Raw genomic sequence first — 16898 nt, forward strand, 5'->3', positions numbered from 1 at the left:
CTCAATTTCAAAAATCTCCACGCTCCTTTCTATTATTATTATTATCATATTTTTCCTTGACTGTCCGCTAAAAACAGACTTTTTCAGAGTTGCTTGATGTGGGTTGAATCGAGAACAAAGGAAAGTCAAAGGCTCTCGAATCATTTCCCCAATGTGGAAATCCATGGGGTAGGTAGAGGAGTGAATGTAGTAGTCTTGAAGGGTGGCGGGTGTGGCCGCTTGAGGAAACGTACTGTCATACCAATTCTCAGATAATGACAAAGGGAGATTTCGAATTTGACTCAAACCTTACAATCCTCACATCAGTGAATATTCTCCATACAGCTCCCTATACATCTGTTAAGGTGCTGACAAGGATAATTTGTTTAACAATCAAGAGCTTTTTTAGTTGGTGATCATTTCCTTTATTCTCACGACCTAAATGTGTGATTTGGGGTGATTTGAGTTAGAGAAATTGGATGCCAGTCACTCACAGAGGTCAAAAGGTTGAAAATTACCCTATATGGACTAAAAAATCTTTAATGAAGTTGATTACAAGGAATATATATGCTCTCTTTTTACACTAACTTTTCATATTGTAGTATACTAAATAAAAATAAAATCTCAATAACTCATTTCCATTTCAACTTACATCCCAAAAATACAATTTATGTTTATATCAAAGATGTGCTGACAGTAATACAATTCATAAATTACATTAAAGAGAAAATGATTGAGCAGAAAAAAATGCTCCCAAATAATCTGTTTTTTTGCCTCCATTATAAGTGGGGACAAATGTTTTAAATAATGGTGGCTGTATGCTCAGGTGACACCTTGCGTAATGAGCCATACATCACTTATTGGAAACATAAATAAATCATGTCTAATATTTTCAAGCAAATGCATGTCAATTGAATGAACAGTATTTTATCTATAATAATTTCAATACCTTAAGTAAGAATTTTGTCTTCCCTATGCCAAAATAATGCTACCACTGTGATCATTACAGTGTCCCAAAGAGATTATCATTTTTCAATCTTAGTTCTTTAGCTCATAAAGAAGTTTAAATGAGAGGCATTGATCAATGACTGCTGTCTAATATCAATAAATAAAGTATAATTGTCTCATATGCCCTCATTGAATTGATTTTAATATACTTTACTGACTCGAGATCTCAATAATTTCTTTTTCATATTTCTTTTAAAACCCAATTAAGGCTGGGAAAGGGAGCTAAGCCTCTCTCTGGAGTAAATATCTTGGACTGGGCTGGCTTGAGATCTATAATATCAAAGGAAGTTGAATATGTCTGTTACATGTTTAACTAGTGTGATTTGGTGATGTGCATTCGTACATTGGACACATGTTAACAAGCAGACATACACTAGACACGTGCAGCCGTGCAGAGTGTGCTCAGTTCCTCTACCAAAGTCTCATGACGGAACGCAACCCGAATATCCGGAACATTGGTCTTTGTTACATCATTTCCAGCAGGTCCTTCTTTGCCATAGTTATCACCAATCCAGTGACGTTTCACCTGTCAAAACATTTCACCTGTGATGAGTTTACATTATTGTATGCCAAAAGTAAGTGAAAATCTGGCTCAGCTGGTTTAAAATTGGTCGTCAAAAAAAACATTTAATCTCTAGTTTTGCTGAACTGAGACCAGTGAGTGGCAGAGACGACAGCTTGAACCAAGGACCACCAGATTATAAGACCAGCACCCTAACCTCTTCCATCACACTACTTCCCCTTGAGTCCAGGAACACAAATTGAGGGCATTCTGAAGTTTTTGCACAGTTTGGTACCCTTCAAACCTCTGTTTCTATTTCCATAAAATTACCTTGCAATTGCCATTGTAACACCTTATTAATCATTCAAGGCAAATTCTCCAAAAAGTCTCTCAAGTCAGAGAAACATCTTACCTTGTTTTCAAAGCCACTCATAACCACACTGTTTCTAGCCAGTTCTGACATGTCACATGGACTGAGTTTCCAAACCTGAGCTGCAATGCTGTACTCCTCCATCAGTGGTTCCTATCAATTTAAAATGGGAATTAAAAGGATCAGTTTCTCCTCAGAATAATAAGTAAACACATAGCCCAGCACAAGGTGAATAAAATACACCCATCAATCACCTTGATGAGAGAATCTGATGTGACACTAAATTCTCATGACTGAAATTAAGAGGACTGTTGTTGACCAAGTAAAAGAATGGATATTCTGAGTTTCAATGTCTAGTTTGCTACTAGTAGGATCAGTCACAAGTTTGGAAATGCAGGCTGCCATACAGACATGTCTTGGATAGCCCAAGGAACTTTAAAATTTGGGTAAAGGTGGGTCAGGCAGATGTTAACAACCAATCAGTTTCTTCTCTATCATAAATCTCAAGGTCTAAGGCTCATATTTACAAGCATACTCCTCAATGGTCATGTATGAAGAAACAAAACCAGACAGACTAAAAACCTGGAGACTCAAACATATGGCATCAAAATTCAAACTACCTTTGTAAAATGAAACATGAGGGGATCATCTGTTGACAATGATACCATCAGGCCGCGACCCAGGAAATCTGGGAGAGGATTCCTCTGATAGTTAAGGAAGAGAGAGTTGTTGCTCAGGGGAGACATGGCAATTCCAATCTGAGCCAGGTAGTAGAGGTACTGCAGGGCTGGTACCTGTAAATAAAACAAAATGAAAATCCATGAAACCAAAGCAGTCCATCTTTTAACTATCTTGGGCTGATTGCAAAAATGAAATTCTAGATAAACTCTACAAAAACCAAAGAAGACGACTGCTTACAAGCTCTACAGATGCCGCTGAGAGATCTCACAGGTAGTAGTTGACCACCAGTAACTGATTTTTATTGAAACCCCTAAAGATACATAACTAATACTTGTGGACAAAAGAAGCACTGCAGGAGTACAGTATTGTGCTGAACAACACAACACAATGACCTGATCAAGTGTTGAACCTGCCCTAATGGGTTGGCTATTGGGGCACCCCTTCTCCCATACACAAACCCAGACTTTGGTTCATAATTTAATAAAATTTGTGAAACAGCAAACCTTCCTAAGAAGAAGACCATGAGAGATGTTCTCAGCCAACATGAATGCTGATACCAAATGATGGGCAGGACCAGCCTCTCCACAATGAGGTCGCAAAACAAATGTGTTAAAACCACGCTCCCTGTGAAAAGCAAACAAAGGAGTTCAAACTTAGTTTGATTAAAAAAATGATTTTTATTACCAATAACCCTTCAAACTTAAAGATTGACCATCAGTTAATTTCTCCTTACAGTAATAATGCTGACTCTTTATTAAGATCACGAGAATAAAGGATATCATTACCAACTTAGGAAGTTTTGATTGTCAAACAAATTCTCCTTGTCAATAACAAAGAAAGTGTACAGAGCAGAGTATGGAGAATATGAATACTGATCTTAGGGTGTAAAGGGTTAATAACAAGGATGAGACCTACTTTCGTAAGTGGTTTAGCACCACTATGTTGGAATACATGTAGTAGAGGTAATATGCATAGGGTGGGTTGTCTGTGTTGTTCCAGTCGGCAGGCAAAGGGCTTTTGGTTGAAAACAAATGACTTTCAGCTTTGCTCTCATCATCCACACTGTCAAAGCCAAGAACCTGTTGACAATGAAGTAGCAATCAAAACAGTGATCCTCTCATAGAATTCCCAGCTAAGAAATATTAAAAAAAGAGACCTTAGAAAATTAGATGGTGTCAATAGTTGGTTATCTTTTATCTGTCTTACGACATATCAACATCTTTCCTTGATTTTTTTTTTAATTTCACCAAGTTGTCTCTCATTTTTTCCCTCTTGTTGCTCTGCTAATGCAAACCTTTGTTAGCATCTTTATAACTGTATGAACAGCAGGCAGATACACAAGTAAAGCTCTTGCTTTACTGTTATACAAAAAATATATTTTAATATATCAAGAGAAATATTGTACTATGAAGACCTTTAAGTTGATAAGGCAAAAAACAAAACTGTAATCAGGAACAATATTTGCTCCCACATCCTGATTACCAAATGAATACAAATCTCTCATCACAACACATGAAAGATCCCCAGAATGTTCCAAATATTCATACTTCATCATGTTACAATTGAAAGTAAACACTATATGGGACAGAGAACTTAACAATAAGCACAGAAAGCCCATTTATTTCTGAAGACAGCTAAATATGAGTTGCTCTTGACTAATACCTGAGTAAGAAATTTGTGAAGGTCTGGGTGTGCCTGTGGATTGACTGTGGCCTCAAATAATGGATGGAAGATGTTCTCCAACATCTCTTGGAAATTGTTCACAATGTTCTTTGATCGATAGATATCACTAAAATGAAAAAGACAAAATAGAATACAGTCAAATTCAACAATTAGATTAGACTTTATATTGATTATCAAGTGTCACCAGATCAAAGCCAATTGAAAATACATGTAATCACCATAGCCAATCATAACAGGGGAAAACACCAGAAAAGGCCAATGAGAACTCAGTGCAGACAATCATAGTTGGCTTATAGTGCAAGAAAAACTGAGGGACCAAGTTGCACTTTAATACAGCATTTGACTGGATTGATTTTCTAGCCCAATTGCAAGAGTAAGGTGATGCAAAGCTAATGGAATTCTTGATTTCTTTCAATAACCAGTTGAAAATTGCTCTTTGAATAGTATTTTGCTTTTTTGGGAGGCAAACTCATTTTAACTCAACTAGGTTCTGTTGTTCTGAAAAAAAAAAAAAATACTGATTTGAAAAAGGCTTCTGATAATATTCTAGACAGAGGTGTATATTGTGGATCATAATATTAATTAAAATAACACTACTCACTACAGTCGAGGAATTTGAATGAGCCAGCGCACATTGTCTGAATACATGTCATGTTGAACTGCCCAAGAAGCCAGGATATCCCATTCATTCTTTGCTCTCCCATAAATGGATATCCTGTATTCAGCATTCTGATATTTGCTTTCTTCTAAATCAGCTATGACTTCCTTCAACATCTCCGCAAAGTAACGGCCATTGATGTGATTGTCTGTCTTGAGAAAGATCTCCCTCAACCTGCTTTCACCTAGAGGCAAAAAAATATTACTGAGCTTCCAAACAAATTCACAAATGACAACCCTCCCAGCAGTGACCAAAAAGGAATTTCACCTCACCTTTTAGTTAGCTTATGAGTACATTTTACAGCAGAACGGTTAGGGGATATTGTTTGATTCAATACAAATTTTTTGGAGCTAAAATTGTAAGAATTGTATTGTGGGCAGTATAGAGAATTAACTTTAACCCTTTAACTCCCAAGATCTCATCAGTAATTCTCCTTACTGTCTGCCTAATTATTCTTATTATAGTAGTTTGGAGAATCTGGTATCAGATCAATTTGTAATCCCATAATTGATATTTTCCTTTATTCTCATCACTTTTCTGCTTGATGTTGTATAGATAGAGTAAGGAGAAGTTCTGTCTTCGTCACTAACAGGAGTTAAAGGGTTAAGATCTTGGGGAGTGAAAGGGAAAAAAAAAGCGAAGCAAAAGTCAAACCTATGGGGTTGTACTTGGTGTTGAACTTGTCAAAGCGGTGGAAAGTGTTCCTGTCCTGAAATATATAAAGCATGTATTTGTAAAATATTCCAAACTGGTTATTACAGAGTACATTGGTGTTTTGACATCAGTATATCCATATTCTCCCATACTCTTCTCTATGTCTTTTGTTTGGTAATAACAGGAAGAATTTGTCAAAAAGTCAAAGCTTCTTTGGTCAGAGACCATTTCCTTTAATCTCATTATCTTAACCCTTTAAATCTTAAGAGTGACTAGCATCTAATTTCTCCCTACAATTCACTCCTGAATCACATATTAAGGTCATAAGAATAAAGGAAACGATTTGATTGGCAAACAAATTCTCCTTGTCAGCACCTTAGGAAATGTATAAAGAACAGAGTGGAGAATATGCTTACTGATGTTAAGGAGTAAAGGGCTAATGAATGATTTAGCAGTATTAAAACTATAGGGAGGAATTAAATGCTGGTCACACTATCTTTCTACAGCCGCATTAAATAATGTTAGGGTTCAACTTTGAAAAAAAAACTGACTTTGAAAAAAATTGTGAGCTAGTCGAAATTTCAGTTGCATCAGAAGTCACTAACTAAAGGATATTGCCTCTCTCCCTGGATTGCTTGCTTGCTAATTTCAATGGCAGGTTATTCATTTTTCTTCAGAGAGCATCAAGTAGGGATATCTTATTCAAAGTAACGATCCATCATAATCATCTTTCTGAAATAACAGAATACAAGACTGACAGAGAATCTAAAAGAAAGATAACATATACAATATTGAATCAATACACTCACAGCATGAACATCCAATCTGTCAACACTTAGATCATATGGGGTCAGCTTCAACATGGCAAAGACCTGATGAAAAATCAAGAATCACTCATATGAGGCCTATAATATCTGCAATGCATACAGTGTACAATCACCTAACTGACCAATGAGTTGTCATGACTGATGCTAAGCTGGAAGAGGATAAAACTGCCAAAAGGCATAAGGTTTGAATCCTCACAAAGGACTCTATTTTTTTTCTTTCTCCCCTTTAATCAAAAAATGTTTCACATCTTTCCCTAAGAAATCACATACTTCACATCCTTACCTCTCGTAATGTGATCTCCCTTCCTTCATGGACCGTAACTAAATCCTCAGCATTATACTTCATTTTCCGTTTTATAAAACGCAGCAAGTGTTTCTGATTCATACAGGATGCTCCATGTACATGAGTGTCAACCTGAAGTTAACCATCCAGCCACACACATCAGTGACAATACTAGCCTTAAACCAGTATACCATATTTATTTGATTAAGTCCTCAGCCCCAAATAAATTGCAATTTGCCCCCCCCCCCAACCAAAAAATTAAAAATGAAGTGCACAAGAGGAATATTGATTATTCAATCCCCAATTTCACTTTCTATGCTACATCATCTTGTTTCAACCTTTGCAGAGATCATCATCAAACTCCCACGAGCTACTTAGCCCAGTTCAAGCTACATACTGTCATAAATAAAACCTTGACCAACAAGAATGTTAATCCAATACATAGCTACACATTAGCACACAAGAACATGCAAGATCAAAGAACTTGACAAACCTTTCTAACATTGTAAAAGTCCCTATGTGGAACATCCTTCATAGCTGCTAGTTCCCTGTTCTCATTTAGCAGGGAATGAAGACTGTGTCGAGAATCTAGGTACTTCAAACGTCGGTGCGCAAATGACTTTCTGAGAAAACACAAAAATATAATACAGCCAGAGTAAATTGATGTAGCGTCTGAGTGATCGTAATTGTATCAAACATTTTTTCAGGCCAAAACATTCCTAGAGACAAGAATCTTTCTTTCTCCATCCTCCCCCCTTCCAAAATCAGACTGTAATGTCTGCTTTCTGACTACGAAAAAATTCCTGGCTTAATAGCTGTTTACAGAACCTTGCAATTCTCTCTTCTGGTTATTGCGCATTTTCCCATAAATTTCCTAGGAGAATTTGATGATTAACAAGTGTGAAAACCCTCTAGTTGATAGATGTATTTATTCCAGACCATAACCTTTTTGATTGATATTAAATTGATCTAACAAGGAGAAATTAGATGCTGATCACCTCTGGAATAAAAGAACAAAATATATATGGTTTGCTCATAATAAGCTACTTACATAGGTCCATGAGTTGATAGAGCCAGGAGAATGTTTTGATCTTCAAAAAATTCCTGGAGATTTGGAGCAGGGTGTGTTACTGGTTGGGCTGAGTCACTGACAGTAAAATCACTGGTGACGTCTCTTTTACAAGCTGTGATATGGTAGACACCATCAATCATCTCAAAGATATACCCACAGTCACCAGGTACCTCAATGTCAAATGGTGACTGAATTGAAAATGGCTGTAGAAGGCAGGTGTCTTAGAAAAAAAATTTGAGAATAAATTTAGTCGGATAAAAGGAAACACCAGATGTATCTTATGGCATTTCAATGTCATTTCTTAAGTTCTAATATCATGCCTAATTCTAAACACTGAGTAACAGCAAACACTTTATGAAACAAACACTGGCTACCAAAAGTGATCAACATGTAACTTCTCTCTATAGTCTCCATACATTGTCTATAAAAAATGTAATATGAAAACTTAAAATTGTCATGTACACGTTGTCATCTTGATTCAATACCAAGTTCTTGAAACTAATTTACTGGAAAAAAGTTCAACAGCTAGAATGGAGAATTAACAATCAGATCTTGGGAGTTGAAGGGTTAACCATTAATTGGCCAGAACACAGATAATTCTCTCAGTGTCTCTTAACACTCTTGAGTATATATGGGTACTAGCAGACCATGAATAAACTTTAAGTTAACGAAATGCTTGAGGGAACCTTGCATTCCAAGCTGGGGGAGTACCTACCTAAATCGTCATCAATGGAATGTCTCTTTAAGTGAAAGTACTGAGCCTCTGTATCAAAATCTTCATGCACAGTCTTCAGTTTCCGAGCAGTTGTGGAACAAAAGCTTTGCATGCTCATGGCCATATACTTTGATCTGATGAACAAGGCCTCTACTAGGAGCTTGGCAGCCTGCTGCAGCTCATCAATGGACACCTGAAACAAAACAAATTTTATTGCTGATTCATGAGTTGGAAGCTGTTGAGCAAGTACTCCTCGAGAAGCTAGAGCACTGCAAGTTAATCCTTTGACTCCCACGAGTGATTAACATGCAATTCCTCCCTAAAATATTCACATAATATCCTTTCACCACGGTTATTTCGTGGCATTTGTAGAAATCTTTAGAAACCGAAAGTTACTCAACTACGGCTAGAGCTGGTAGACTACATGCACGTGCACTGTCCAAATATATTTACATACCCCGCTTATATCTCCGCCGGAAATAGACAGCCTTTGATAAAAAGGAAGTCGCTCTGCACCATAGCCTAGCTCATCGTCTTTATCTTTCTTCAAGGCTTCCTCTATCTCTGAGAAATCATCTGGAGTTAAGCTCTCTATCATCTTGGACTGTTGTCTTTCCAAGTCAATTTCTTCGTTTTTCATTTCAATCTGCTCTATGGGATGGCGAGGAATTTCAAATGGATGACACCAAAGACCCTCTTTTTTGTGTGAATCCCTTGATACTTCCGCCTCATCTTGAAGGACCCCCAATGTCTCTTGCAAAGTTTGGAAAACATCGTGGTTCTTCGCTGCGACAACCTGCCCGACAACTGCTGCAAACTTTGAAGGTCCAGAGAAAAATCGATGCCGCCTGGCCGAATCTGGAGAGAAAACATGTTCGTTTGAGTGAGAAGTCTCGGGAGTTTCGTTGGATTTCATTGGAAATCCGAGAGAATTTGGACGTTCGGTTCGGACTTGTTCACTACCATCTTCTACTGCACGGTTGTCAGCCATTTTATTGAATTATTATGTAACGCAAGCTGCAATTGGTTTAAATCGGTCAAGAACTTCCAACGAATGATCTTATTGGCGTAGCCATTCAAGCAGATATGTCAATAACAGTCCATAACACGAAATGTACGGGTAAACATCTTACATGCCCGATTGAGAGAGTTTATCCGAAACTAATTCCTAAGCCAAACAGATCGCAATTATTTAACTTACCCCTGAGACACACTTGTGAAAATAACATTTAATTTTAGGAAAATAGTGGGTCAAGATGTGTGTTTGACTTCTTCACGGTACATGTAACTTGTTGAGCGAAAAAAAAACAATCGCCCTTCTCAAGGGAGTTTAGACAAGAAAAGAATAATTCTTTAGATAAAATTTGATGTCATTAGAATTAGGGAACGATAGCTCAAATAGCGTCACTAAGACGTATGAATAATGAAAGGATTTTACGAATTCTGTAGGAAGCATGAAATTTGACGACAAAGATCCATCGCTTTGCCGAAGGAAAAATCTTGAATTTAACCCGGTCTTGATGAATAACCTAAGTGAGCAAGCAGCGCTGGCAAATGTAACCGGTTCACGGTTAATTTCTTTTCAATAAATTTGCGTTTTCAACTCAAATTTAACGAATAATTTTCGTCAGAGACGCAAGAGGAGAGGATAGATTCAGAGCATTTAAATTTAACCTTAAATTTTTTCAACTTCAGACAAATCTCGATCGATTCCAATAATACTTTTGATTTTTATCGCTCATACCAATTCGCCGTATCGGTAGAAATTTCCCAGTGCCTTTCCTGGTAATTTTGAAGAGCACAGAATATGAATTTGAATAAAAACATGTGATTCCAGACGTTAAATCTAAAAATAATTTACATCGAAAGGGACGATCGACCGATTTAACTTCGTTACTGACAAATAGGCGTCAAAACCGAGAAGAAAGTAACGTCTCGATTTGTTTACCTTCAACATCTCCAACGTGGTCTCCTAATTCGTTAGCTGCTAGAGCCTCGTTTTGTTCCATTATATCAAGATCGAGCGACTGCGACGATTTTCTCTCGCCACTATAACAAGTACGTAGTTCTCAATGGGCGGCCGATCGGTTGCTTTCCTGGTGAGGTACCTCGATCGCATGTTCCAGTGACCGGAAGTCACGCTAACTTCATAAAAACAACACCAGTGATTATAGTTTGGTATATTCATCAGTATTGTTGCTATTTTCAAATTTAATGTCTGTTTTTGAAGAGAAAAACAAAAAGTAGGAAAAAAAAGAATTTGAGTAGGTTTTCATTTTTCAGAGAGTCTCTTGCCCCGAGGGCGTTTGGGAATATTCTTAATAGTGACATTGACCAATGACCACAACTGATACCAAAAATAGCAGACAGGTCAAGGTGAAAGGATTGGTCGGACAGAAAGAATCAAAACACTCCCGTCACAAAAATAAATCCTAATCATTTATGCAGGAATGTACAATTACGTATCATATATGAATATATTTAAAGATATGCTTAGTTAGCGCAAGCAGGAGCCCATTATGGCAAGTGATTTTGCATTTGTGTTTCTGTTTTAACAGAGGGAAGTGGTGCTTCTAGTTTTCCGTTGGTTTTTTTTTTTTTTTCGCTTTTCAGTTCAAATGGAACTTTTCTTAATCTCCCTAGTATAGTTTTAATGAATAAGAGGGACTTAAAAAATTCATCTTGCTCCAGGGGTTCAGTTATAGTGGAGCGGAGGAGTGAAAACCTCCCTCGTTTCCGCTCTGCCACTGCCACCGTTTATTATTTCGCTCCATTTAGCTAACAAAACGCCTAAAACAGGCTAGAAAAAGTTCGGACAGGACAAACAAAAATATAAACAGGACAAAAACAAACAAACAAACAAATATTGATTAAAGTTTGAATAGAATAAAAAACTAAGAGCAAAAAATGAGGACAAAATGATTAATAAAGAACAAACGAATTCCATTGGCTATTCATTTCCTCTTATAATTGCTTCATTGGTAAACTTGTTGTTGGCTTTTTCAAGTACATATGCAAAGTTGGAATGTGCGAAACAACAGGAAACAGGAAAGCGTTTCGCAATATCTGCTAAGAGTTAGCTGTAAAATCCCTGCAGTAAATAGTTAAAGTCATGATAGAAAGACATGCATTTCATGGTAAAGATTGGGAAGGGCGGTAGAACTGCGGATACCCGAGCTAGAGAGGTGGAGTCCGGGAGATGCAAACTGAGTGGAATACCTAATAGAATCAAGCGCAAGTATGTCAACCCTTACATATTATCCGGCAGTCTCCCAGGTACAAGATGAATTTCCCAGTCTCCATTATGAGCATGAAATCTCACCTTATTTCTACTTTGTCTGAATTTGTCAGCTTCCAAATTCAAGCTGGTTTTCATTTTCTTGCTGAACAATGAAGCGACCGTCAGATTGGATGATTTCGAGATTGGTACTGCTGCAATTGCAAGAAAGTGGTATTCCTGTGCTGAGAGGAAGAAATATTGAACTCGTCCCACTCTTCTGTCATCAATGCTTGCGCGATTTCTCCCTAATGGCGATCACACACTTTTGGCTGTCGTTTCTTCTTTTTCCTGCATTTCTGGTCCAAAACGGTAGTTTTACTCTAGTTGTTAACATTAAATCAAAGGATGGTGAGATAGTGCAGCAGACTTTTTCCGCAGATCCCGAAAAAGACTTCGTTACCATCGATTACAAAAGTAACGAGAATAGGTTCGTTTCAGTGTACATCGACTTCCGTCAGGTATGTGTCAAAGCTTCCCTTTTAAAGATATTTTTTTAAGCTCTATATACAATATCATTGTTCATTAGAATCAAAGAATGATAGAGTTTTTAAAATCATTTCTACTGTGTTGTACACAATGATTCATAAAGCATATTTAGGGGTCTCTTTCTTTCCGATCTGTTCTTTCGGCATGAAACGTTTATAGGTTCGTAAAGTTTATTGACTTTAGTGGGACTGAAAATTGTCGAATTGCTTCAAACCAATCTGCCGATGGCTGTGATTTCCATTTTGTGTGCTCTTGAGATTTTAGACTTAAGTTAATGAGAGGAAAGATAATTGTTTGGGTATTTTTCAGTTTGGAGAGTTCTTTTGTTAATTGACATAATAGTTTTGTGAATTCTTACCTGAATTTATGATATCCATGGAGACATTGTAGACATCTTTACAGGGAGCATGTAGAGCATGTCTTACTGATTTCTCCAAAAAAGGAAGAAAGAAACTTCAACAAATAAAATTAGACTGTCTCAACCACGTGAATACTGTTCATATTTTTGAAATTATTTTTCTCATAGAAACGAAAGATATTTCAAGTTATTGTCCTTGGAGAAATGGATAAAGCAGAGAGTTCTTATGAAGCCATGTGCTTTGTAGCTGAACTCAAAGAAGAAGAATTCATATCATCAGATGCTATGTCAAAACTCAGACAGGTCAGTTCCTGAAAAATCATAGCATTCCATGACTCAGGGGTTAGTTTGTCCTGGCTGTATTGTTGCAGCTAGAATACATACATGATATATGGAAGATAAAGGGGCCTAAAGTATTGGCTGGTGCACTGATCTCTGCCTTGGAACTTCTGGTTTTAGGCAGCGGCCAGGTCTCTGAGTTTTGGTCCTTGGCATAGCACTTAAACTGTGGTTAGGATACAGCAGCATGATTTTAACCCCTTTTCCATTGGAGTGACTAGCCTGTAATATCTCCTCACAGTATTTGACCCCTAAGCACACATCAAGGTCATGAGAATACAAGAAATGATCATCAATTTAAGAAGCTCTTGATCATTAAACCAGTTCTCCTTGTCAGCCCCTTAAGAAATGTATAGAGAACATTGTAGAGAATGTGCATACTGATGTTAGGGTGTAAAGGGCTATTTTCACTGACTCTCTTCAGAAAGGTTCTCTCAAACCTTGAAAGAATCAGACATTTATCTGAAGTGTTACACCATTCCAAGAATTGTTTAGGTTTTCTTGAGTAGTAAATGAGATTTGTGACCATTGGAAGTTTAATACTTATTGGGTATTTACTGGTCTGTTAAAGTCTGTGTGTAGCAGCCAGGCATTTACCCTTGAAAAATACTTCTCTCTCAGTCCTTTTCTTCTCCTGAGAGTAAAAATGACTTTTGGGAAACTGTTAGGGAGGGTAACATCGCAATGGACTTAAGTATGGCTGGGAAATTAGAAACAATCCATGTTGTTTTTAATGCTACTGAAATGTGTAAGAACTGACTGGATAGGCTGACTGCCATCCTAATGAGTGCCATTTTTTTTATTAAAAACTTCACTTTGAATTTTTTTTTAGAAAAACCCAAGTACAATCAGGGTTCCTGAAGAGGATGTTGCCAGTGAATCTCACATCATGGATCATGTGGTTTTTCTGGATGCAAATGTAACAGAAGGAACCATCGGTCAGCTATGCAAAGATGCTGGAAAAGTGCTCTTTAGTGGAACTAACACAAAACTTCTGTTATTAGGTATGTGGTGTAAGGTTCAAGTCTGCTCTTGTCATAAGCTCATGACATATTTCGTGAACCTCATTTCAGAGTGGTATGGGCTATAGAAAAACTAATTTTGAAAGCTCCTTGTTTGCCCAGAAGTAGTTGATGTTAAACTTCTCTTCAAACTATCAGCACAGAATAATACAGAAAAGGCTAACTTTTGAGGTAGAATACAATTTTTTCATATTCCACAAAACTCCATGAGAATAATTTACAGAGGAAGTGAAACACAGCTAGAAGTGGGACTTTCTAAATGAATCTGATCTGTAAGGGTGAATGGTTATTTAACAGAAAAATTATCTATTTACCAATTAGGTAATGAACTTTAGATTTCTATTATGTGATAGTTAATAAAGGGGGTTAGGCAGGACAAATTGGTTTTTAAGTAAATTGGCCTTTGTAAAGAGTTTCTAAAGCTGATGTGTTGAGCTTAAGCCCTTCACCAGAGTCTTTCCCATTCATTCTGACAAAGGATTAATGCTTGAAACTTCAACTTTTGAAAGTGTTTGTGATGGCCAATTTATATTATCAACTCATTCGTTAACCCTGTAACTCCCAGGTCAAATTTGTAATTCTCTTTACAGTCAACCATACAATTCTTATAATGTTAGTTCAGAGAATTTAGTATTGGATCAACTAATTATCCCCAAATTGATATTTTTCTTAACTCTCATCACTTATCTGGTTGATATTGTATTGATATTGTAGGGAGAAATTCTGTCTCAGTCACTCATGGGAGTTAAAGGGTTAAAAGCAAATTATCTTACATACAATCAAATTTTTTTAAATTTGAATCTACTAGTTGCTCAAAACTGAACTAGAAGGAGGGCTCACAGTTTTCTTTTCTTTTCTTTTACAACCCCATACTGGTAAAAGCAAATTATCTTACATACAATCAAATTTTTTTAAATTTGAATCTACTAGTTGCTCAAAACTGAACTGGAAGGAGGAGGGCTCACAGTTTTCTTTTCTTTTCTTTTACAACCCCATACTGGTAGGATACTCACTTAAACTATTATCACTATCTTTGAATAGGAAATTCAACCCTAGAAGATCTTGATAAACTTGAGTTGGCATCACAAGATCAAACTGGCTTTTCAAAGGTGCTAAAGCCATGTAAAAATACACCAGAACTGAGTGCAGAGTGCATCTGTAGAGTTGAAGTATGTCTAAGTTGGTATCCATGTCACTTGAAACTCTGCCAGGGGGAAGATGACAATGGACAACTAACAGAATACCGCTGTGGAATCAAAACTTGTGGAAAATGCTATGAATTTGACTTTTATGTTGGGGAAAGGCGACAATGCTTTTGGGATACAAATTAATTATAATTTTATCTTTTACAATAGATAAATCAGTGTAAAATAATATTGTTAGTTGTGTATATTGAAGTGTTAACACTTGAAATTGTGTTTTGTAAATGTATTTATAAAGCCACGCTTGGAATTTTCAAAGAATCAATGACTCAGAATTTTCCTTTACAGTAGGACCAGATCCCTTATTGACCATTCAGATAGGATAAAGGAAACATTTATAAATAACAACTTGGCAAATTTGCAATCTCTCTTTTTGCTCAGCAAGCAAAGCAGGCTATGAGATACTGCCAGAGTGACTTTTGTTCAAACATGCAAGATATTTGAGCAGATACAAGAGGAAGGTTTTCCCAGTCTCTTACAGTTTGTTTCCCTTACAGTTGGTGCACCCTGCATGTCTCTAGGCAATAAAGTGCCAGTTTCCTTTGCGAAGGGAGCAGGGAGTGCTAAAATACACCTGTCAAGTCTGCCTGTATTTCGAATAGGATGCTCTGGATTGGGATTACTGATCCCCTTGGGGGTAGGTTAGGCAAATCACTGGCTCTCATCGGCACTGGGTTATAAGTTACCAAGCTACAAGAAATTGGCTTGCAAGCTGATCAATTTGTTCCAGGCCCCTCACTTGCTTTTCTCCTGCAAACTGGCTGATTGTCTGCTGTTGCAATGAAAGCCGACTCACTAGCCTCCTGTCCTTTACATGATTGAAGCCATGTGAAAACCAGGTTGAACATTAATTATGGCATAGCAATCAATGAATTCCAATTCATGGTTAAACTTTCTTGATTTCTTGGTTTGAAAACTGTATGGTCTTTTACTGGGAATGTTGGTCACTGTAAAGATTACTTATAACAAAAAAAAAGTTTATTTAATTTTAATACTCTAATGGTTTCAATTGTCTTAATTTATTAATTTGCAAAACTTGTTTTGCATTTTGGGGCCTGATTAGCTCACTAAACAGTTGGAATGTGTAGTTGGAATACGTTTGTTGTGAACAGAAGACATTTTCTACTTTTCTGTTAAATTTATCATAGGATTACATTAGAAAGTGGGCATACTCGAAGTTTAAATTGAAGATGGTTTTAAGCTTAAAAAAAAGAGTCTTCACCACAAATATTCCGTGTGCAGAGTATTACTTAAATGTACACTTACCAGTTGGTGTGTTTAACTTAATGTTTGGCTAATCCAACATAACAATTTCTGAAAAGCTAGACCTTTTATACCAAACACTTCAAACTTTTACATCACACAGTTGCCTCCCCACAACTTAAAAATTCAGCTGAATGATTTCATTTTAATTTGTCTTCAGGTCATTTCATTTCTAAGAGTGATAAACTTCTAATTTCTCTCCACAGTATTACCCCTAAATCAAACATAGAGGTCACGGGAATAAAGGAAATGATCAAGAAACTCAATGAGCTCTTGATTGCAAGACAAATTCTCCTTGTCTGTACCCTTAGAAATGTATGGAGAACAGTATAGGGAACTTGGATACTGATCTTAGGCTGTAAAGGGTTAAGGGTATAAACAGGGTAATCCCAACCACACTTTTTTTACATCCTCTGTATTTCCTTTAGACAATAAATATTTACATATTTTTTGTGAGAAGCTTATCTAAACATCTAATCTCTACAATTCAAACTTTGCCACAACTAGTAATATTGT

The 16898-nt window shown here is 36.8% G+C and overlaps 2 protein-coding genes across 2 annotated transcripts; one reads left to right on the plus strand and one right to left on the minus strand.

Annotated features, from left to right (window-relative positions):
• Positions 1–509: 509 nt before the first annotated feature.
• Positions 510–10540, minus strand: LOC131783521 (AMP deaminase 2). Its single transcript, XM_059100283.2, has 15 exons — positions 10381–10540; positions 8890–9290; positions 8433–8625; positions 7697–7937; positions 7139–7268; positions 6646–6777; positions 6345–6407; positions 5536–5590; positions 4825–5065; positions 4203–4329; positions 3456–3619; positions 3044–3164; positions 2480–2653; positions 1902–2012; positions 510–1513 (listed from the first exon to the last, which is right to left on the minus strand). The coding sequence occupies exons 1-15, from the start codon at positions 10439–10441 to the stop codon at positions 1361–1363; spliced, it is 2367 nt and encodes a 788-aa protein (XP_058956266.1). The 5' UTR covers positions 10442–10540; the 3' UTR covers positions 510–1360.
• A 1410-nt stretch (positions 10541–11950) lies between these two features.
• LOC131783519 (out at first protein) lies at positions 11951–16765 on the plus strand. The gene is made up of 4 exons (XM_059100280.2): positions 11951–12170; positions 12725–12859; positions 13728–13899; positions 14959–16765. Exons 1-4 carry the CDS (start codon positions 11961–11963, stop codon positions 15246–15248), a joined length of 807 nt encoding a protein of 268 aa, XP_058956263.1. The 5' UTR covers positions 11951–11960; the 3' UTR covers positions 15249–16765.
• The last annotated feature ends 133 nt before the right edge of the window (positions 16766–16898 follow it).

Source organism: Pocillopora verrucosa, chromosome 6, assembly GCF_036669915.1.
Source record: "Pocillopora verrucosa isolate sample1 chromosome 6, ASM3666991v2, whole genome shotgun sequence".
In the NCBI taxonomy this organism is placed as follows: Eukaryota; Metazoa; Cnidaria; class Anthozoa; order Scleractinia; family Pocilloporidae; genus Pocillopora; species Pocillopora verrucosa.